General features: G+C 58.0%; 2 protein-coding genes across 2 annotated transcripts in view; one reads left to right on the forward strand and one right to left on the reverse strand.

Moving 5' to 3' along the window:
• Positions 1–619: 619 nt before the first annotated feature.
• On the reverse strand, positions 620–10,895 carry TTC24 (tetratricopeptide repeat domain 24). The gene is made up of 9 exons (XM_043568079.1): positions 10,351–10,895; positions 5,118–5,836; positions 4,720–4,923; positions 3,770–4,107; positions 3,355–3,453; positions 2,376–2,432; positions 2,115–2,274; positions 1,365–1,486; positions 620–1,017 (listed from the first exon to the last, which is right to left on the reverse strand). The coding sequence occupies exons 2-9, from the start codon at positions 5,824–5,826 to the stop codon at positions 727–729; spliced, it is 1,980 nt and encodes a 659-aa protein (XP_043424014.1). The 5' UTR covers positions 5,827–5,836; positions 10,351–10,895; the 3' UTR covers positions 620–726.
• A 1-nt stretch (position 10,896) lies between these two features.
• IQGAP3 (IQ motif containing GTPase activating protein 3) overlaps positions 10,897–22,199 on the forward strand; it is a 35,527-nt gene continuing 24,224 nt past the window's right edge. The window contains exons 1-8 of the mRNA XM_043569069.1: positions 10,897–11,025; positions 13,910–13,997; positions 18,125–18,281; positions 18,805–18,882; positions 20,149–20,225; positions 20,883–20,950; positions 21,040–21,153; positions 21,371–21,549. Of these exons, the coding sequence (XP_043425004.1) occupies positions 10,989–11,025; positions 13,910–13,997; positions 18,125–18,281; positions 18,805–18,882; positions 20,149–20,225; positions 20,883–20,950; positions 21,040–21,153; positions 21,371–21,549 (798 nt within the window). The 5' untranslated portion in view covers positions 10,897–10,988. The remainder of the gene's footprint in view (positions 11,026–13,909; positions 13,998–18,124; positions 18,282–18,804; positions 18,883–20,148; positions 20,226–20,882; positions 20,951–21,039; positions 21,154–21,370; positions 21,550–22,199) is intronic.

Raw genomic sequence — 22,199 nt, forward strand, 5'->3', positions numbered from 1 at the left:
ACGGTCAGCTCTTGGTAAGCACCAGCATGACCGGGGCGGGGGTGGAGGCGCGGAACTGCACCGCGTTCTAGAAGGTGTTGACGGCCTGGGTTTGAGTCCCGGCTTCCCCACTGCCTAGTGGTGTAGCCTGAGAGGACAAACTCATTAACCCTGGTGCTGTCTTTTCCGCATCTGGGAAAGGGGGTCATCCACTGTGAGGACTGCAGGAGGAAGCACCGTGTGGTTTGTGCCCTGTGTGACTGCCGTGTGACCGCTCATCGCGGCTGTCCCACAGGCCTGCGGGGCTGCCTCCCAAACCCGCGACGGTACAGCAGTGCGTTCAGAGGTGTCCTCTCTCGGGCTATATCCCCGTTTCCCATTCGAGAAAATAGACGTCTGGAGACGTCAGGGACTGCAAAGCCTCTTGGCCAACACGTCACAACTTTTGGAACTGGCAAGGGCCTTAGCAATCATGAGGTTTGGATCCAGAAGGAAATTCACCGTCCATGTTCCTCTTTCCTTTAGCCCCCTGAGCCCCAAACTTCCAGCGAGGAGCAAACTGGACATCTCAGTGCCGAGACCGCCAAGCCCTTGTTCAATGTGCACAACAGCCCATCTGTCGATGGTGGCACATCACGTGTCCATGCAGCGCTGAACCCCCGGGAAGAGGCTTGGTCCCAGAAACCCGGAACGTTTGAGTGTTGCGGAGGGAGCACAGAGGCCGCGTTCCGGGCCAGCAGAGTGGAGTCACATGATCGTACAGAAGCCAGACTTGGTGAGTCTCCTCTGAGGGTTCCTGCTTGGGGTTTCCCTGGGCCATCCGGGCGACCTGCGAGAGTCAGGGAGGGCTTGCCAGGGGCAGCGGCCGGGGACAGAGCAGAGGGCAGCCTTCACCTTGGCCACTGGGCCCCAGGGCAGGAGGGGGCAAGCTTGAGCTGCACGCCCCCCCCATTCAGTGGGACTCTCCCTCTCTAGGAGGCCTACGGTCAGGCTGTGCAAGAGACAGGGGACACCCAGGGCTCCAGAGTTGGGTGAGTGTTGTTAAGAGTGTTCGAGGGCTTACAGAGAATAAACTGAGGGTGGACGGGGTGGGGTGGGGGAGAGGGGAAAGCAGGTGATGGGCATGGAGGAGGGCACCTGTTGGGATGAGCACTGGGTGTTGTATGTAGGTGATGAACCTGGGAATCTACCCCCAAAACCAAGACTGTATGTTAGCCAATTTGACAGTAAATTATATTTAAAAAAACAAAAAAAAAAGATTTCTCAAGGGCAGACAGAGAGGGTCCAAGCACTATGCCCCCAAGTACTGGGCCGTATCTCCCCCACCCCCCTTAAAACCATCCAAAGCCACATCCTCTCCTGTTCCTTTCATCCATTCCCCAGGCCTCTTCCCCTCCCCCGGGGACCCACCTATTGACTTGGGGGCCACTGGGGACCAGAATGCCAGGATGCTCCATTCGGAGGGGGCCTTGGCCTCCAAGCGGGAGATGGGCCCCGGATCCTGGACCTGGATGGAGAGGGACGGGCACACTCATCACAGGCCTCTCTGCGCCAAGAAGCACATGGTGCAAAGAGCAAACTTTGGGATAAGAATAAGGAGGGTGTGTGTCAGGGTGCGTTCACCGGGCGCTGGCACGGGGCGCACGAAAGACTACCCTCCGTACGGGGCAGGCGCTTGGCAAAGCTGGGCCGCCCACTGCCCACCGCTGCCCGGAGGACGACACACTGAACGGAAGACAAGGAGTTCAAGTGTGAATAGCAAGTAGCAAACAGCTCTGGCCCCAGAGGTCGAAGTCTTTGGGGGACGAGGCTGGTATACGGTGAGCTAGGGCAAGAAAATCACTCGGTCTCCGTACCTGGCACGTGGTAGGCTTTCAATAAAACTTGGTGTTCTAAGATGCAAAGTTCTAGAAGTTAGGAAAGCCAAGGAAGCGGCCAGGAAGAGGTGACTGAGAAAGGGGTCAGGGAGACTGGGCCAGGGCCTTGAGAGGTGAGCAGGAAGGGGAGGGGGCTGGTCAGGCCTCAGCGGCAGACCCAGGGGGAGGAGGGGGCATCCAGGAAACCAACGTGGGGGAGAGACTGCTCCCGTGTCCAGGTAGGAGATGCACAGCTAGGGACAGCCTGCTGCCACTCACACTCCAGCCTCTGGGCCCAAGACGCGGGGGGGACATCCGGTGGGGCCTGGTCCTCTCTCTCCTCGTGGCCCTCCTCCAATTCCTCTTCCTCCCACCCACCCGAAGACCTGGAGGGGTGGGGAACAGGAGGCAGAGCAGCACCAGGGACCCGTCCCCCTCCCTCCCCGGGGTGCCTGCGTGGCCTCGGCCCCAACCCCACCAGTGTCCGCACCCCCGTGGAGCCCCGGAGCCCCGGCCCCACCCCACTCACCTGTGCCTCACTTCCACCCTGCCCCTTCCCGGCTCTCCTGGAGCCTGGGGCCTCCCTGGAGCCGAAGTCTGGGGATGGCGGGGAGTAAAGGGAACCCACTGTGACATATCCGCGAGCGTATGTTCCCTCCACACGCAGCGGCCCCACACAGAGCGGTGCTAGACGCTAACCGGGATGCCACGTCTCTGAGAGTGGAAATCCGTGACGAGGTCCGTGCTAGTAACGCTCAAGTTAGAACTCGGGCTCATGGACGATCAGATATGGCCAGAGCCTGGCCTCCACCTCATCCTGCCTGGGGCCTCCAGGGGCAAAGTCACAGGAAGTCGGTGGCTGCCTTCAGACGGACCCCAGCTCTTCCCCAGTCCAGTCCTCTGCCCGGACCAGGCTAATTTAGTGTCACTTGCAAATTATAAATACAGTGTCCTAGTCTTTAAGAGAAGACATGAATCCCATTAAATAAATATAATAAATAGTCGAGTATAATTTTAATTCCTGGGTGGGAGGTTCCCCGAGGTTATCTGGAGGGGTGAGAGGCAGGGAGGCCGAGAGAGGGTGGGGGGAGCCAGAGAGCCAGGGGGTGGTGGAGACGCAGGGAGAGCCGCCCCCGACCGGGAACCGCAGCACCGCCCCCACCGTGTGGCCTGTTGGAGAACTGCAGCCTGGGACTTGGTTTCCAGCTCCTCTGGGTAGGGCTCAGCCTCCGGGCTAGTGACCACCCAGGCAAAGGCCTGGCACTGCCTAGCGCTGGGAGACGGGCCACCCCCCCCACCCCGCCCACCTCCCTACCTGCAGGTGTCCTCGGAAAAGCGACACGTGTCCACTCTGCGGGCTCTGGGGCAGGTGAACACACACACACACACACACACACACACACACACACACGAGCAGCCCGGGGCAGCAGCCCTGAGGGCATCAGCTCTGCTTTGCCACCACCCCCTTCTCTGGGCCACCTGTCCCCGCCCCCACTCCTTGTCTCAGGTGTCACCTCACCAGGGCGTGCGTGGGGACGAGCCCGGCCCGGGCCAGGTGGGTCCTCATGGCGTCCTCCAGCTTGGCCACCAGCCGGTCCCGCACAGAGTCTGGCTCCTTCTGGAGGGAGGGTGGATAACGGGGGTGGTGGGGGTCCTCTGGGGATTGGGGAGGAAAGAGACAGGAGGCGGAGGAGGGAAGGGGGCTTCGTCTTCCTTCTCTTCTACCGCAGCCCCGGGCCTTTGCCAGGATCCTGTCACCGCCTGTGCACAGTTGTGGACAGACGAACCCCTCCTGCCAGCAGTGTCCCGGGGCCCAGCACACTGTGCCCAGTGTGTCTGGTGGGTGACGAGTGGTGGGGGAGACAAGGCGAAGGCAGGAGTGTCAGCCGAGGAGGGGAGCAGGGAGAGTTAGATTCTGGGGCGCGGGGTCTCACCTGACTCCGAGCCAGCGCCTCCTTATAGTACGTCAAGGCCTGGTCGTGCTGCCCCAGTCTGGCTGCGGCAGCCCCCAGCCCCTCGCAGGCCTGCCATTGGCCCTTCGTGTCCCCTGGGGAGAGAGCCCGGGGGTCCTCTGGCGGCTCCCCACGCGACTGACCCTCCCCAGCAGCCCCGGGGACCCTCCGCCAGTCCCCCTGCCACTCACCAGTGTCCCGGGCCGCCTGCAGGGCGTGTAGGTAGTTGTCTCTGGCTGCCCTGTGGTCCCCCAGCTGGCTCAGTACAAATGCCAGGCTGCCAAAGCTCCGGCCCTGCTCCCGCCGCTGCCCCCCGGAGCCTGACGACAGAGCCACCCCATCGTAAGCGGGGGCCTTGGCCTCTGAGGCGTATCCCCTGTCGGCCAAGGCCGGGCCCCTGGGAGTCCCGGCGCTCAGCCCCCGCGCGCCTCCAGCTGCACCGCGGAGGCCTCTCCTCAGGCCTGCTTTTTGGCCTGAATGCACCCCACCCCCCACCCCCGCTGGCCACCTTGAGCTGGGCAACCACCCTGCAACCTGACCCTGCAAAGCGGCAAAGTTCCCTTCCTGCACATGCAGCAACCGAAGCTCGGAGAGCGACAGGGACTCACTTGCACACAACCACTTAATCAGAGAGGCACTGGCTTCCACGTCAGGCTCCTCTCCCGCCCGGGGCTCTGCCCTCTGCCCCCCCCGCCCCCGTGTCCCCCCAGCCCCAGGCCTCGTCTCCGGGCCCTCGACCCACCATCCTGTCTGGCCATCCCATCTCCTGCTCCCCCAGCCCTCACCTCCTGGCTCTGGACTTCCTGGCCCCATAACCAGTCCCAAAGGTCCGTCCACGCTCCAGCCTCGGGCCCCGGCTGGAGCCCCCACCCCCCCCCCCCCCCCGCCTTAGTCCCTCGGTCCCAACGCAGCCCCCAGCCCCTGGTGCCCACCGTGCAGGTCAGCAGCCTTCTGGTGACACTCCCGGGCTTGCCGGTAGTTGCCGAGGGCACTGTGGACCGTCCCGAGGTTTCTCAGCACCGTGGCCTCCTCTCCCGGCCCGCGACACAGGGGCAGGGCCCGCAGGAAGGCCTCCACTGCAAGCGGGAACAGCCGGAGCTGGCAGTAGCTCAGGCCTAGGTCGTTATAGAGATGCCCTGGAGGGCGTGGCCAGGGTCACGGGCAGCCAGGTCAGCTGCAGCTGTCCCGGTGCGGCCCCTGTCCCCCTCTCCTGGGGTCCTCCGGCCCTTTCCCCAGCCCTCGGAAAAGCCTCCCCTTGCACCCCACGTCTCAGAGCATCGCCCGGTCTGATCTCCCCAGACCCCGCTTCTCCTCTGCCCGCAGGCCTCACCCAGCAGTCTGTGCTCAGGGCTCCTCTCAGCGAGCCTCCGGCTCTCCTCCAGCACCCGCGTCACCGCGCCCACCCCATGCCGCCCGCTCTTCAGCATACACCCCGCCGCAGCCCCCAAGGCCAAGGCCGCAGCCTGGGGCTGCCCTGCTTGGGCGTAGGCCCGGCTTGCCTCCTGCAGACAGTGGGCTGCCAGCTCAGGCTGTCCCAGAGCCTGGTAGCAGGCTCCCATTTTTGCCTGGACTTGCCCATGGTCGCCTAGTGGCTGGTAGTGACCCAGGGCCCTGTGGTACCAGGCCAGAGCTTGAGGCAGGTCGCCCAGGGCGTGGTAGGCCAAAGCCACGTTGAAACACTGGTCGCCGTGACGCCTGCCCTGTGCCTTCTCCTCAGGTCGGGCTCTCAGGAGCAGCTCGAGGCCCCGGGCTGGGTCCCCGGTCTCCACGTAGGCAGCCCCCAGGTTGAAGGCACAGGCCCGGAGAACAGGGGTGTCGCGAGTTTGTGGGGCCTCCGAGGCCAGGACGAAGGCCCTCTGGAAGCTGGTCAGGGCTTCGTGGTTCCGGCCAGCCAGGAGCGCCCCGTGGCCAGCCCTGGTGAGGGCGTGGACGCTGGCCTCCTGCTGTGGCCGCTTTCCCCTCTGTTTCTGCTTGGAGGTTGAGGGTTCAGGCTCAGACTCAGGCTCTCGGGGGGTATCCTCAGGGCTGGAGGAAGACATCGTGCTGACACTGGGGAGAAGGGGGGTCAATATGTCACCCTGGGCTTCCTCCAAAGCAGGCTCCCTCTCGGGTGATTCAGCTCTAACCCCGCCCCCAGGGCCGTAAGGACTTCTCGCTGCTGCCACTGAACTCCACTTCCACACCCCTACTGGACGCCACATCAGCCCTTACTCCAACGTCCCATCTCGTTCTCTGTCCTCCTTCAGGACCCAGTTCAAGGAACAGAAAGCCTCCTCCCTCAGCCATCTGGGCCCTTCCGGACCCCACAGCACCTTGTGCCCGTGTCTTTTCCAGCGTTTATCACTCACACCGGGTGAAAGCTGCTGACTTTCTTGTCTACCTCTCCTGCCAGATTTGGAACGACGTTAGGGTCTGGCACATAGTAGGTCCTCAATAAACGTCCATCGAATGAGATGGAGGTGGCTGGAGGCGATGGCTAATGCGTTAATGCGTGTGTACCCGCTGCCACTGGGCTGTGCGCTTAGAAACGGCTTGATGGGATAAAAAGGTATGTGTACCTTACCACAACACAAAAAACATTCACTGAACGAGCAAACGAAAGGGCACCTGAACGGAGCACGCGCAGGGCCTCCCCCCCATCATCTGTTCTCCTCCACCATCACTGTTCCCCACGGACACCCTCGCACTCACAATCTAGGCGCTTCTGGGTGTGGGTCGGGTCAGCTCAACAGATGCTCGGTGAGCACCTGCTGCACCCCGGGAGCCATACAGGGCGCCGGGGACGCGGAGCCGAGAGGGCTATTGAATCGGCAAGGAGTCAGCTTTCAGGATGGAGGATGCCGTCCGGCCATTCATGCCCACGCCCCACTTCGGGGCGTCTTGTTCCACAACTGGCTGGTTCTGGGCCCCCAGCCCCCTGCTCCAGTCATCACATGTGCTTCCCTGTTAGGATCTCTCTCCTAGAAAGGCAAAGCCTTTTCCTGAACTCTCTTCCGAGGAGACCGGGGGGAGGGTGGTAAAGACTGGGGCCTGCACGCTCAGCACCCTCTCCCCCCCCCCATTTCTTTCCTTCTTTCCCCTCTTTCTTGGAAGAGGCAGGCAGAGATGTCTCTCTTTTCAAAGAAATTCCCCCTGCAACTAAGAACGCCTAGGAATCCTGCCTTCAAGGTCCTCATCCCTGGGACATTCCGCGCTAACCCCACCAGGTCTCGGGGCCCCAGCCACAGGATACCTTACCTCCCTCGATCCTCTCTGCGGCCGGCTTTCTGGAATGGTCCCTCTGGCTTGGGTTACCTCCCCAAGCCCTTAGCTCAAAGCCCCGGGGTTACCAGACAACCAGGCACCGCCCTCCACTCCTAGGGAATTTTTTGATGGACAGTTCAGACGACCTATCCCAGTGCTGAATCACTGATGGCACTTGGGCAGTTACCTGGATTCCATCGCCCTTCCTGCCCCACCACTGCCCACCTCTGCACACACCCCTCAAGTCCCTCACTTTAAGCAAGGAGCCAAAGCGTGACGGGCCTGTGCCTGGTTACAACCTCAGAGATCATCTGTGCCAAACTCTCATTCCGCAGAGGAGGGGACCAGGCTCAGAAAGCAGGTAGGACTTGCCTGAGGTCACAGAACCATGCAGCTGGGGTTAGAGCCCAGGTTTTCTGATTCTGGGCTGATTAGCCCAGGGTCCCTTCCACTGCACTGGGATTGCAAGCTTTAATGAGGCCTGGGCTGTCCTAGAAGTGAGTCCTTTCACACACACACACACACACGCACACACACACACACACTTATACACTGTGCTCCTGTGTGGGTACATTCCACATTTGGGAACGCGGGGAAAGGTGATGGTCAGGAAAGGCCTGGAGATCAGAAGAGTCTCTCTGCCCCCGCTCTGATCTGCAACATCCATGTTCTGCTTAATGAGAGGACAGCAGGCCCGTGACAGCGGCCCCTACTGTGCTAACTCGCTGAGGGTGGCTGGCATTAGAAAGCAAGTGTCCTCATTTACCTGGGGCAGAAGCCTTTTTATTTTTTTTAAATTTTTAATGTTTATTTATTTTTGAGAGAGAAAGAGCATGAGCAGGGAAGAGGCAGAGAGAGGGAGACACAGAATCCGAAGCAGGCTCCGGGCTGTCAGCACAGAGCCCGACGCGGGGCTCGAACTCCCAAACTGCGAGATCATGACCTGAGCTGAAGTCAGACGCTTAACGAACCGAGCCACCCAGGCGCCCCCAGAAGCCTCTTTTAAAGTAGAGAGGCCTTCGCCAGAAACCAAGTTACCAGGAAGTAGTCGGGCTCCCCCGAAACGGCTGGACAGTGTTTGCTGAACGTCTGCGGGGTGCACAGTGCCTTGTGCCACAGACGGGGCCCGTGCCCGCAGGCTTTCCCAGCTGCCTGCAGCTCCCACCCGTGGGCTGGCCTCCAGGACGCTCCCACAGCCCGGCCAGGGCCTGCCAGGCAGCTCCTCTGTGCCCAGTCAGCAGCCTTCCCTTAAGGGGAGAGGATTTAGAGAGGTACAGGGACTCAAACTACTGTCACCGAGGTTCCAACGACCTCTCAATGACCCAGTGATCATTTCCGAATCATTTTCTTGTTTGACCCCCCACTTTATCCGACATCCCCTTGCAACTCCGTCCTCACTAGGGCTTCCAGGACCCGTGTCCTGGCTCTTTCTTTTCTTCGGACAGTTCCTTCTGTCTCCTTTGCTGGGCCCTCTGTCCACCCCTGAAATGCTAACGGTCCCCAGTGCTCTGCCCTCTGACCTTTTCTTACCTTACGCACACTTCCACGAACACTGCATCCATACCTCTGATTTTCACACCACTGATAAGCCAATAATTTCTTTTATTGTTTATTTATTTATTTTGAGAGAGAGAGAGAGAGAGAGGGTGAGTGAGCACCAGCTGGGGAGGGGCAGAGAGAGAGAATCCCAGGCAGACTTTGCCATGTCAGCGCAAAGCCCCATGCAGGGCTTGATGTCATCACTATGAGATCATGACCTGAGGGGAAATCAAGACTCAGACGCTTAAGCTTAACCTACTGAACCACCCAGGTGTGCCCCCGCCCCCCCCCCCCCCCCCCCCCCCCCCCCCCCCCCCCCCCCCCGCCAATAATTTCTACATGCCTATCTCTAGACTTACTTCGTCCAAGCAAAATTCCTGTTTCCTCCCATCTACTGACCCCATGTTCCCAGTGTTAGCTGCCCCACCACCAACCCAGTCGTGAACTGGGAACGCGGGGGGCATCCGTGACCCCTCTCCTCCGCTCTGGGTCATACGGTTCTACCTCTGAAACCTCTCCCCAGCGCGCCCTCCTCCGCTGTTTCATAGCCACGGCCATGGAGGCGGCTTAGCGCACAGCGGTGGAGAATCCAAGCTTGGGGCTGCACTTGTGTCTTGGTGCCACCAGTTTTTAGCTGTATGACATTTCTAAGCCTCGGTTCCCTCATCCCTCTTGTGAAGATTAAACAAGATAATGCTAAATATAGTACCAGGAGGCAAGAACACCGGATGCGTATCATTCTTGTGTGTTGGTCCCTAACCCTGGTATGCGAGAAATACCTCTCTGCTCAGCCTCTGTTTCAAGCCCCTGTCGCACTGGGATGGTGGAGACAATATGAGTCGGGATCTCTGTCCCCTCCTTTCTCCCAGGATGCAGGGAGTATGGGACGCTAAGACTTGAGAGGGAAGGCCCGTTGGGTCCTCAGCCATTTACTTACTATCCACCGACACCTCCTTTCATCTCACGGACCTGGCCCTGATGGGGCCAGGGGCCCTCGTCCCAAAGTGGAAGTGAGGGTAACCCATCCGGGTACTTCCTTTCTGGCTCAGCTGGGGAGTTTCTGCACAACCTCATTATGCAACTGCTCCTTGTCAGGGTCCTGTGCTGCCCGGAAAGCAGGGAATGCGACCTCTATCACCAGGAGCCTAGATTCTCTGTGCTTTCCTGCTGGTGGAGAGCAAAGGGGATCCCTTCTGATCTCAGGGAGCACCCCCTGTCTTCAAACCCCACATCTCCCAGTTTTGTCTCCGCCCTGAGTCTCTTCTGTCCCTCTGAAGGTTTGGATGTTTTCTGTTTCTTACCCCTTCACACCCCTCCCCTGAGGCTATGAACCTAGGCTGCCTCCTTGCTTGAATGAGGCATGGGAGTGGGGTGGGGGGGAGGGCAAAAGGAGAAACACCAGATGGGGAAGCCTGCTAGTTAATATAGTAAAAAAATAAAATCAAATTCAGGACAGGTGTCAGAATTATTTTTACGAGTTCAGACTTTACTATCTCCACCTGTGCTATTGCCTTGCCGTCTCCACTGGCCTCTGCCCCTAGCCTCCCCCCCGCTCCACGCCCGGCTGCAGAAGGAGTCTTTATAAACTCGGAATCTGGCGCTGCCCTGGGTCCGAAGTGTTCCTCGGCTCGTGACAGCCCCCCAGGGCACCTCCAGGCACGTCAGCCCCGCGCGAGGTACCGCAGCGCCCGCCGTGCCCCTCCAGGCTCTCTTCCCGCGTCTCCCCGACCGAGCGTCGTTCTCCGATAAAAACCGAACCGCTTCTTATTTCCTGAACTCACCTCCGGGCTCTTGCACATGCTGTTTCCACGGACTGAAATTCCTCTTTCAGTCTGATGAATTCTTGTTCCCTTTCCAACCCAGATCAGCTGCCGCCTCCACTAGGAAGTCTTCCTGACCTTCCCTGCCCTTCGCTTCGCGGCAGCAGTGACCTCGTCCCTCTGAGTATCACTGACCTCTAATTTATTTGACTTTAGGTCTGTCACCGATTCCAGAACAGCGGCTTTTAAGGCACTAATCATGTTGATTTACCTCTGCATCCGCACCATCTAGTTCAGTACAAGCTGGCCCGCAAGTTAGCTGGAACCAAGACCGCTACAGGAAGCGGAGCGGGGTCCGTGGGGACACCGGGGAGAAATGACGGCGGCAAGGGCAGAGGCTGCCTTGGCAGCGGAGGAGCCCTAGAGGAACAAGGCGCCCACCGCGGGGCGGAGAAGGGAGGGCGGCTCCCCCCGCCCTTCCCCTGCCCGCGGCGGCCTCCGCCTCCGCATCTGGCGGCGCTCCTGCGCCTGCGCGCGCGCGGCCTGGAACTACAAATCCCAGCGCCCCCCGCGGCCTGGCCGGAAGTGCGCTCCGGCCGCGGCGTCGGTGAGGGCGGTGGCCGGGCGGCGGGAGATTCAAACCTGGAAAGAGGAGGAACATGGAGCGGCGGAGAGCGGGCGCGGGCCCGGCGCCGTGTGAGTGCGGAGGGGACCGAGGAGGGCGGCGGGCCTGCGCTGCGCGGGGAGGGAGCCCCCAGTCGCGTCTCCGGCGGGCCGCAGTGGCACCGGGAGCGGCGAAACGCCGGACCCCGCCGCGCTTCCAAGCTTACCGACCTTTCTGCCGCATCCCCACGTTCCGGGGCCCTGAGGCTGAGCGGGTGTAGGTGGCCTGGGTGGCCGCGCAGAGAGGCAGCAGTTACGGATGGCAGACTTGCACGCCCAGCGCTACGCGGGGAAGGGGGGGGGGGCGGGACGCCCAGAGACTCGGCTTTTGATGCCGCTTTGAGATCAGGCCTCTCAAAGGTTAGGGTCAGAATTCCCCAGGAGGCTTGTTTCAAATCCGCACTCCGCAGCCCTCTCCCAGAGCTTCAGCTCCAGCAGGTCTGGACTGGGGCCCTTCTCTGCGTTTGTAGCAAGCCCGCTGCGCTGCTTCCCGCACCCCACGTGATCAGGCAGGTAGTCCGTGGGCCGCGCTTGCAAATACACTGCTTGAGAAAGAGACCGGGGTCAGGAGGTTTGGTGGCAGAAAGGTTTCTGTTTGACCTTCTGAATGAAAGGCGAAATTTCCTTCTTCCGCCTCTTCCCCTTCCTGGCCGTTAGCGTTCAAAAAACAAAGTCCCCTTTCCCCGTTCTGTTGAAGGGAAGCTAGTTTCAGACCTTGGAAGGGCAGGAAGACTGTTTTTAAGACTCGGGAGTGTACAAAGCCCCGCCCATCTCACACAGCCCTCAGCTCGGGGCTCTGAGGTGAGGTCATTCGCTTACTGGTTGATTTTCCGTGCGTAGCAGCCAACACTTGTTCCTTGTACACTCCCTGGAGGGAACCGATGGATTTCCTATGATTGGCTGGGCCTTTCGGATCTGAACGGGGAGGTTTTGTGCGTGTGTGTGTGTGTGTGTGTGTTTTAACTTGCTCAACTGCCGGTTCCAACAAGCCCTGCCCCTCCTCCAAATCATGTTGCAGGATATGCACGATAAGGAAATGAGATAAAGAGTAGGATTGGCGTGAAGTGTTGAGTCAAAGACAGACTGATTCAGCTCTGTCTCTTTTCAGGCCCTCTGTGTTTATTTCTTGTGTGTGTGTGTGCGTGCAACTTTGTCTCACCGCGTCTGGTTTTGTATTGTCTTCCCTAAGGAGACTCCAGAGGTGGGGGACAGGAGGAGGGGGGCTGTGGGAGGGCACAATACGTGTGCTCTCTCACTTAAGGGACCCCAGTTCTCAAGTTTGGGGTCAGAGTATTGTCTGCATTTTATTGAGCTTGGAGATTATCCTCCTCCTCAAGTGACTTATACCAAAAAGGAGAGTAAAGGTAGCTTTGTGATCTTTTAAAACTCTCTCTCTTTCCACTTAATCCCAAGTGAGTGCCCTTTTCCACATGATTCCCTTTGTTGAACTACCTCCCCCTCTGCCCCTTTCTGCCGGTTTGTTCTTAAAAATTTTTTTTAATGTTTATTTAAAAAAATTTTTTTTTTCCATGTTTATTTTTGGGACAGAGAGAGACAGAGCATGAACGGGGGAGGGGCAGAGAGAGAGGGAGACACAGAATCGGAAACAGGATCCAGGCTCTGAGCTATCAGCCCAGAGCCTGACGCGGGGCTCGAACTCATGGAGCACGAGATCGTGACCTGGCTGAAGTCGGACGCTTAACCGACTGCACCACCCAGGCGCCCCTTAATGTTTATTTTTTGAGAGAGAGAGAGAGAGAGAGCAAGGGAGGGACAGAGAGAGAGGGAGACACAGAATCTGAAGCAGGCTCCAGGCTCCCAGCTGTCAGCACAGAGCCTGATGTGGGGCTTGAACTCATGAAGCATGAGATCATGAGCTGAGTCGAAGTTGGACACTTAACTGACTGAGCCATCCAGGCGCCCCTGTTTCTTTGGTTTTTTTTAAGTTTATTTATTTTGAGAGAGAGAGCGTGTGAGCACGCATGTATATGAGCAGGGGAGGGGTAGGAGAGAGGAAGAGGGAGAATCCCAAGCAGGCTCCTCGCTATCAGCCTGGAGGGCTCAATCTCACAAACAGTGAGATCATGACCTGAGCCGAAATCAAGAGTGGGACTCTTAACCTACTGAGCCACCCAGGCACCCTGAGAATCTGTTTCTTGAGAGTAAGGGTCTGCTAGTCCAGGGCCTGACATGCAGAAGGTGGCACGTGAATGAGTGGCTGTGGGATGGTGAGTCCCGTTGGTCCTGTTAGCCTAAGTCTCTGGGAGGGTCCTTGGGGAGGATGACACGGGCCCAGGTCTTAGAGAACTCAGAGGCTATTAGGGATAGAATACGGAGCTAAGTTCCCAGCCACGGAGGGGTCTGGACATCCGTGTGGGGAGACCTCGAGGGAAGGGCTTGAAATGGAGGGGAAGGAGGGGTCAGGAGCCGGCTGGAGAGGAACAGGAGGGAACACCTCTGACACAGGGGAGCCCCCTGTTGCAGGTGGTGACCAGAGCGGTTTTACGGGGTGGGGGCTGGAGATGGGAGGCAGGGCTGTCGGGAAGAGGGGCACCGACGTGTGAGGTGCTCCAGGTCACTGGGCAGAGTTGCCTAAGAAAGTCTGTTAAGAAGCAGCTTCAGGGGCGCCTGGGTGGCGCAGTCGGTTAAGTGTCCGACTTCAGCCAGGTCACGATCTCGCGGTCCGTGAGTTCGAGCCCCGCGTCGGGCTCTGGGCCGATGGCTCAGAACCTGGAGCCTGTTTCCGATTCTGTGTCTCCCTCTCTCTCTGCCCCTCCCCCGTTCATGCTCTGTCTCTCTCCGTCCCAAAAATAAATAAACGTTGAAAAAAAAAAAAAAAAAAAAAAAGAAGCAGCTTCAGTGCTATGGCCCTTTGTCCTATACTCCCCGCCTTGACCTTATCCCCCTGACCCCTCAGATGAACGCCTCACAGCAGAGGAAATGGACGAGCAGAGGCGGCAGAACGTGGCCTATCAGTACCTGTGCCGGCTGGAGGAAGCCAAGCGGTAAGCGGAGGGGCTGCCTCCTCTGGAGCCCCGTCCCCTCCCTGCCCGCCCCAGGCACCTGCCCCCTAGCCAATGCAAAAGGAGTCCATTCTGTGGGAGAGGAAGGGTTGAAATAGCACCTCTCTCTCTTTCTCTCTCTCTCTTTTTTAAGTTTATTTTTTTATTTAGAGAGAGAGCAGGTTAGCGGGGGAGGAACAGAGAGAGAGTAGCCTACTCACTGACAGTTCGTAGCCCGACGCAGGGATCGAATTCACGAACCCGTGAGATCATGACCTGAGCCAAGATCAAGAGTCAGATGCTTCATGGACGAGCCCCCCAGGCACCCCATCTTTTTTTTTTTTTTCCTTCTTGTTTTAAGACTTTATCTTGCTAGAGCAGTTTCAGGCTCAAAGTTAAGAGGAGGATAGAGATTTCCCATATGCCCCCTGCTCCCACACATACGCAGCCTCCTCCACTATCAGCATCTCCAAGAGTGGTACGTTTGTGGCACGTGATCAACTCACCTTGACACATGATCCCCCAAAGCCCGCAGCTTACCTTGGAGTTCACTCTTGGTGTCGCACACCCTGTGGAATGCGTCACAAACGTAGGATGATGTTATCCGTCAGTGTGGTGTGTTGGAGTAAGTTCACTGCCCTAAACATCCTCTGTGCTTTGCCTCTTTGTCCCCGCATCCCGCCCCCTGGCAACCACTTATCTTTTTTACGGTCTCCATCGTTTCTCCATAGTTGGAACCGTAAGGTACGTAGCCTTTGCAGACTAGCTTCTTTCACTTAGCGACGTGCGTTTGAGATTCCTCCGTGTCTTTTCAGGGCTCGACTGCTCATTCCTTTTTTTTCTTTTAAGTTTAATTTTGAGAGCGAGAGAGACACAGAGAAAGCGTGATCAGGGGAAAGGCAGAGAGGGATCGCCTACTGAAGGACTTCTTGGTTGCTTCCACGCTCTGTCATTTACCATCAAAGCTGCTATAAACATCTGCCTGCAGGGTTTTTATCTATCTATCTATTCATCCATCCATCCATCCCTCTATAGAGAGCACAAGCGGGGGAGGGGCAGAGGAAGATAGAGAATCTTAAGCAGGCTCCATGCTCAGCACGGAGCCCAATGCAGGGTTTGACCCCAGGACCCCTGGGATCATGACCTGAGCCAAGATCGAGAGTTGGATGCTCAACCAACTGAGCCACCTACGCACCCCTGCACGCAGGTTGTTCTGTGGTCATATGTTTCACCTCCTGTGGGCAATTACCCAGGGTGAGGGAGCTGGGTTGTATGGTAGGAAAATCCTGGGTTTGTAAGAAAGCACCAAGCCGTGTTCCAAGGCGGCTGCACCATTTTGCTTTCCCAGCAGCAGTGAGTGAGGGCTCCTGGTGCTGCACCCCCTTGCGGCACCGGGTGTAGACGGTGTGCAGACTGTGGTCATTCCAACAGGTGCAGTGGTATCTCATTGCTTCTATTTCATTTTTTCCCGGATGACATACGGTGTGGGGCAACTCTCCTGTGCTTCTTTCCCATCTGTGTGTCTTTGGTGAGGTGTTCGTTAATGGGTATCCGTGGCCCATATTTTAATCAGCTGTTCTTTTATTGTTGACTTTTAAGAGTCCTTGCTTCCATCCATTCATTCATTCATTCATTCATTCTTAATAAGCTCCACACCCAACACAGGACTCAAACTCACAACCCTGAGATCAGGAGCCACATGCTCTACCGACGGAGCCAGCCAGGCGTCCCGTTCTTTGTGTATTTCGGATACTGGTCTTTTATCAGATGTGTGTTTTGCAAATATTTTCTCCCAGAGCGTGTCTCGTCTTACTCTCTTGACATTGTCTTTTCTGGAGCAGAAGCTTTTCATTTTAATTAAGTCCAGCTGGCCAGTTATTTTTTTTCAACGACTGTGCCTTTGGCATTATATTTAAAAAGTCATTGCCAGGGGTGCCTGGCTGGCTCAGTCGGTGGAGCATGTGACCTTTGATCTCGGGGTCGTGAGTTTGAGCCCCACGTCGGGTACGAAGATTACTTATTAAAAAAAAGTTATCGCCACACCCAAGGTCACCTAGGTTTCCCCCGTGTTATCTTCGAGGGGTTTTATAGTTCTGCATTTTACATTTAAGCTGATGATCCCTTTTGAGTTGATTTTTGTGAAGGGTGTGAGGTCAGCCTCTGGATGGATTTCTTTTGCGTGTGGACGTCCCGCTGTTCCAGTGCCATTTGTTGAGGAGATGATCTCTGCTCCATCGGATCGCCTTTGCTCCTCTGTCAAAGATCAGCTGGCTGTGTTTACGTGGGTCTGTTTCTGGGCTCTGCATCCTGTCCCGTTGGTCTGTCTGTTCTCTCACACTGCCTTGATTCCTGTGGCTAAGTTGGGTCTCGTCCGTCTTCCAACTCTGTTCTTCTCCTGCAATGTCGTGTTGGCTCTCCTGGTCCTTCAGGCTCCGCATACAGGCTTTAGGATCGGGGTCTTGCTATCCACAGCGTAACTGGCTGGCAGTTCGTTCGGGATGGCTCCGAGCGTGTGGATCCAGCTGGGAAGCGCTGGCGTCCTTAGGGTACAGGGCGTGGGGCGTCTTCCACGTAGTGTGGTTTTCCGTTGATTTTGTTCATCAGGGTTTCGTAGTTTTCCTCAGAGATCTTGTACGTATTTTGTTAGACCTAAGTATTTCATTTTGGGGGTGCTAATGGGAACCGTGTGTGTTTTTCAAACCCCACTGTTCGCTGCAGTATATGGGACAGTGGTTGACTTCAGCGCATTAAGCCCGCGTCCCGCAGCTTTGCTGCGCTCCTTACTGGGTCCCGGAGGCTTTGTGTCGCCTTCTTTCCGATTTTCCACGGAGACGGTCACACTGCGGACAAAGACAACACCCCATCCTCTTATCCCCCTACACACGTCCTTGCCTATCTCTGAAGGGTGTGGACATCTGCTTACATACTAACCACGATGCCATTATAATAGCCAAAGAAGTCATCCATCGATCCCGGGAAGGTCCATACCCAGGCCATTTTCAAATTTTCCTGGACCGTCTGAAAAAAATAGCCTATTTTTCAGCTGGCTTATTCAAATAAGGATCTGAAAACGCTCACATATTGTATCCGACGTTGTGTCTCTTACATCTTCTTTAATCCAGGATGACCCACCTCCCCTTTTCAGTTCTTTACGTCACGGACTTGGTGAAGAAACCGGCTCATGTGCCCCGTAGCTCATCTCCCCTCCTGGATTTGTCTCTTTTCTTCCTTGCTTCAGCCAGCTTGTTCCTCTGTACCCGTGTTTCCTGTAAATGGATGTGGGCTCTAAGGCAGCAGAAAATGCTTCGTTCTGTCCTTTTAATCAATAGCGTATTTTTAATCTCCAGGAAAACAGATAGCATGAGTGGACAGGAAAGCAGGCATCTGTGGCAGGGAAGGCACGGAGTGCAGCGCAGTGTGACTGGCTCGCTCTGGAAACAGACACTTGCCTGTAGACGTCGTACAGGGAGAAGCCTGGAAAGCCCATCTGAAGAACGCTTACGCTCTCCCTTGTGCCCCTCGCGCGACCATCAGTGATAATGATGCTTTACGTTTCTGTCCCCAGCGCTTTCGCTCTCGTTAGCTCACTTACTGCCGAGGCAGAGACAGTACAGGTCGCGTTCTCTTCATTTTGTAAGTTGTACGAGTGAGGCTCCGAAGGCGAAGTGGGGGATGGTGGGGAAAGCGGGACTTCTGACTCGGAGGGCTGCGGCCTTCCTGGCCCCGTGTGCTGCTCCCCTCCCACCAAGCCTGGGGGTTCCCCACTACCCTCGTCGTCCTCCAGGCTGGGCTATGAGCTGTGTAGGTCGCTGGGGCGGACAGAACCCTTCAGTACCCGGGTTCCCAGAAAACATGCAGAATGACAGATGCGAGCAGGTTCGGTGTGGTCGGCAGGCCTGCGTGACCGGACCGAGTGGGAGGTTCTGGCCCACACCGGGGATGCGCGGGTTCAGGATCTGACCGGGAGGAGTTTCAGGGGTGGAGGGGGCTGAGGACTGGCCATCCCAGTGTCCGGGGCGGCTTGGGGTGAGGTGGGAGCACCCAGACAGTGGGCAGAGAGGGGAGCTGGGGGAGGGGCGGGAGCTGGGCCAGGGTGGGTGGCAGGCACAGCCCTGCTCTGGTGCTTTCAGCTGGATGGAGGCCTGCCTGAAGGAGGAGCTTCCTCCCCCCGTGGAGCTGGAGGAGAGCCTCCGGAACGGGGTGCTGCTGGCCAAGCTGGGCCACTGTTTTGCACCCGCCGTGGTCCCCTTGAAGAAGATCTATGATATGGAGCAGCTGCGGTACCAGGTGGGGCGGGAGGCCTCTCCCTTCTTCCGGCTTCCTCTTGCTTGCTTGCCCTTCTCCTTAGCAACAAGGGACTCTTGCTAAGTGGGCCCTGGGCTGCCCCTGCTATGAGGCTTCTGAGCAAACCGGTCTACCCAAGTCTACGCTCAGAGGCCTGGGGGCTTTGCCGCCGTGAGGCTACTTCCTGGACGCGCCGCCCCTTCGCCACGCTCTGGCCGGCACAGCCCTGTCTCCTTCCCGCCTCACCTCTGGACTCCCCTTTACTAGGAAGCCTTACTAGGTTGTTGATCCCCCGCCTGCCGTCCTTCCCAAATGTCCTGCTGGGTCATCCATTCCTGGTGGCTTCCGTCTGTGACTCTCTCCTGGAGGGTCGGGGGACGGAGTGTGGGAAATCTGCAGGGCAGGGTCCGCTGGCTCCCCACCCCCCACCCCGCCCTTCAGATCTCCAAGCCGCGGTCTGGGCTGTGCCCGTGGGGAGCTCTGAGAACTGTAGAAATAGATTCTCTTCTCTTTCCTTCCCTTTCAGGCAACTGGCTTGCATTTCCGCCACACAGACAACATCAACTTCTGGCTGTCGGCCATAGCCCACATCGGCCTGCCTTCGGTAACGCTGGGCCTCGAGACTGGGGTGCATCTTTACTCTCCACCGGCCCCCCACCCCCACCGCGCACGCTTTGTCTCCCCGGATCCTTCAGCCCTCGTCATCATGTGTCTCCTTAGCTAACTTAACCTGAGGGTTTAAATTGCCTGCAGGTGTCTGTCTTTGAACCACGTTACTTGGTCTCTGCCCCTACTTCCTGTGGGTGAGGGAAGTGGAGGGAGGTGAAGGCCCCCTGACGTAAGCTGCACTGTCCCCATTAGTGAGCGAGGCCCCCGTGCAACACAGGGGATGCATGTTTAGCCAGCCTTCCACCAGAATTTCGTGGCGTGATGTGGGCTTGCCACGGGCCATATCCCTTGGCGGTGGACTTGGAGGCCCGGGCCCGGGTCCCCTGTTGGCCACACACGGCACGTCCCCTTGCCCTTTGGATCTCAGCGTGTTGCTTGACTGCCCCGTGTACCCCGTGAGGCTGTCAGGAGGACCGGATGATGTGCGTGAGTTCCCTTTATGAACCCTAAGGAACTGTACCAATTAAGGCACGATAGGACTCTGCAGGGTTCTTCCTACGGGCAACTGTGCGACAAGGAAGCAGCAGTAAGGGGACTTTGGTGGGAGGCAGCAGTAATAGGGGCCGGCTGTCCTCAGTGAGGCTGGAACGCTGTTAAGTCTCTAGATTGGGTCCTTCCTGTGAATCTGAAGTAACCAAGAGGTTTTGAGCTTCGACCTCATGGGAGTCGCCAGGCGGAATGGGACGCCGTGTCTTGGAGGGAGGACTCAGTTCTTCGAGGGGACCCCACTGATCAGAGGCCTGTGGCCCAGAGACAGGGATGAACGCCCTGTGCCCTCGGTGGTCCTGGACAGCGTGTGCCTCTTCGGGCCTTCCGAGGGAGCACGGCCGGCCCCCCAGCATGCCGCCTGCCTGGCGAGAGTCCACAGGGGCGCAGGCTCTCTGTGTGTCTACGGGATGCACAGGGGGCCTCTTTCTCCTGGAGGACACGGCCTGCATCCTCTAACCGCAATAGTCTTGCCTGGGTCCCGTGAATCTGGCGATGTGCGTCTGCGCCTGGGCCTCGGCTCACTTTCTTTAACACTTGGTGTGTGTGGCCACAGTGCTGGCTGTCAGAGGTTGGGGAGACTGACTTCGAAGCCCCAGGCAACAAAGGAGTATCTCCCCGGGTCAGAGAGGAAGACCCATGCCTCAGCCCCTCTCTCCATAGCTGGTGCTGCTTCACGTTTCCAGCGGCAGTAACCAGCTGCTTTCCCCTCCAGACCTTCTTCCCGGAGACCACAGACATCTATGACAAGAAGAACATGCCCCGGGTGGTCTACTGCATCCATGCCCTCAGGTGAGAGGCCCCAGACTTCTGTCCTCCAGGTGGATACAGGAAACATGGCAGCAGGAAGGAAGGCAGGCACTTCTCAGGAGAGTGAGACTTCAGAGTTTTGCAGTTGTGCGTAGATTTATGCGCACATTTGTGTGTGACCTGCAGGGGTGAAGGAAAAGGGCAGGAGGGAAGGGTCTTCAGTTTGTGCCGGGGGCCCAAAGGAATCAAAACGAGCCGTCAAGAGCGTCACATGCAGCTCACCTAGTGGGAATGTTCAGGCTGTTTGGTTCTTCTCGGAACCGGCCATCAGCATCCAGCTGGCTAGAGCTTAAAGTGGCCGACCAGTTCCTGCGTCTGTCGTGTCGTCTCGTCCTGACTTCATTTCCCACGTCCTTTCAAGCCCGCCCGGCTCTGCGGGTCTCTGCTTGCCTTACCCTCTGTGTCCATCTGGTAACTGCAGTGTGCCCTTCTCTGTGAAGTCCCGATGCCCCCTGGCCTCTAGAGCATCGTACTTATCTTCTGTAGCGCTTGCCTCGGCCTGACTTCCAGTAACATCGCTCCCCGTGGACTGGGGGGACTTGGGAGCAGGTGTGGTGGGCTCCCTGTCCAGGTCCCTGTGGCATCTCCTGCAGACCGTGTCAAAATAAATAGGCCCCAACGCCTTCCATTCTTTTCCAGTCTCTTCCTCTTCCGGCTGGGACTGGCCCCTCAGATACATGATCTCTACGGGAAAGTGAAATTCTCAGGTGAGCCCAGCTCCTTCCCCAGCCGCTCGTGGCGGGCAGGGTCTTGGGGGCTCTGGCCCTGAGGAAAGGCACCTGTGGTGTCATTGCAGCCGAGGAACTTAGCAACATGGCCTCTGAACTGGCCAAATACGGCCTCCAGCTGCCGGCCTTCAGCAAGATCGGGGGCATTCTGGCCAATGAGCTGTCGGTGGATGAAGCTGCAGGTAGGGGTGTGGCTCTGCCCTGCTGGGGGTGGGCTCCGCGTGAAAGGCCAGACTCCAAGCCTCCAATGCATTCTGGCTGTCATCTGTGACGTGACCTGGTTTGCCCGGCCCTCTGGATGGAAAAAGGGAATGGTGTCAGGGTGGCCTGTGGCTGGTCGCGCTGCGGCGGTCTGGGGTTTGTTCTGGCCTCCTGACCTTGTCTCCATGCCCCTCCCAGTCCACGCGGCGGTCCTCGCCATCAATGAGGCGGTGGAGCGAGGGGTGGTTGAGGACACCCTGGCTGCCTTGCGGAATCCCAGTGCTCTGCTGGAGAATCTTCGAGAGCCTCTGGCAGCCATCTACCAGGAGCTGCTGGCCCAGGCCAAGGCAGAGAAGACTGCCAGCGCCCAGACCCGAGTAAGGAGGAGCCTTTGCTGTGCAGGCGTGCAGAGTGGGGTGGCCCAGAAGGCCTCCGGCGGACAGGACTCCGGCACATCCTGTCTCCACGCCCCAGAGTTGCTGAGAGAAACGCTTGTTGGTTGTTGTAGAGAAGCAGAGGAGGCACCCAGGGATGAGGATTCAGGAGAGAAGGCGGGAGACGGGTTCTGGGGACTGGATCTTCTGGCCGGGCTGAGGTGGGGGCGTAGAACTGGCCAAGACTGGACAGGAGATTTGACTTAACCGTGTCCATGCCGAGGGCTTGAACCCAGGGGTTCTCCAGATTCCTCCTCCTCCTTCTTTTTTTTTTTTTTTTTAATGTTTATATATTTTTGAGAGACAGAGTGCAAGCAGGGGAGGGACAGAGAGAGAGGGAGACACCGAATCCGAAGCAGGCTCCAGGCTCCGAGCTGTCAGCACAGAGCCCGACATGGGGCTCGAACCCATGAACCGTGAGATCATGACCTGAGCCGAAGTCGGACGCTCAACCGACTGAGCCCCCCAGGCAGCCCCAGATTCCTCCTGACCAGGCTGACCTTTGGCCTGGGAAGGCGCCCAGGGGAGGGAAGAACTGGAGACAGGGAGGGGGGAGCAGGAGAGGACAGAGCTGGTTTCCCAGGTCTCCCTTT

This window comes from Prionailurus bengalensis, chromosome E4 (genome assembly GCF_016509475.1).
Source record: "Prionailurus bengalensis isolate Pbe53 chromosome E4, Fcat_Pben_1.1_paternal_pri, whole genome shotgun sequence".
In the NCBI taxonomy this organism is placed as follows: domain Eukaryota; kingdom Metazoa; phylum Chordata; class Mammalia; order Carnivora; family Felidae; genus Prionailurus; species Prionailurus bengalensis.

Excerpts from the sequence above, each read along its gene's own strand:
- TTC24 (XM_043568079.1), bottom strand. The coding sequence starts at position 5,826 with ATGTCTTCCTCCAGCCCTGAGGATACCCCCCGAGAGCCTGAGTCTGAG. Across the intron at positions 3,454-3,769 it reads AGGCGCTGGCTCGGAGTCAG|AAGGAGCCAGACTCTGTGCG; the intron begins GTGAGACCCCGC and ends CCCTCCCTCCAG. Across the intron at positions 2,433-3,354 it reads TCGTCCCCACGCACGCCCTG|ACTTCGGCTCCAGGGAGGCC; the intron begins GTGAGGTGACAC and ends CGCCATCCCCAG.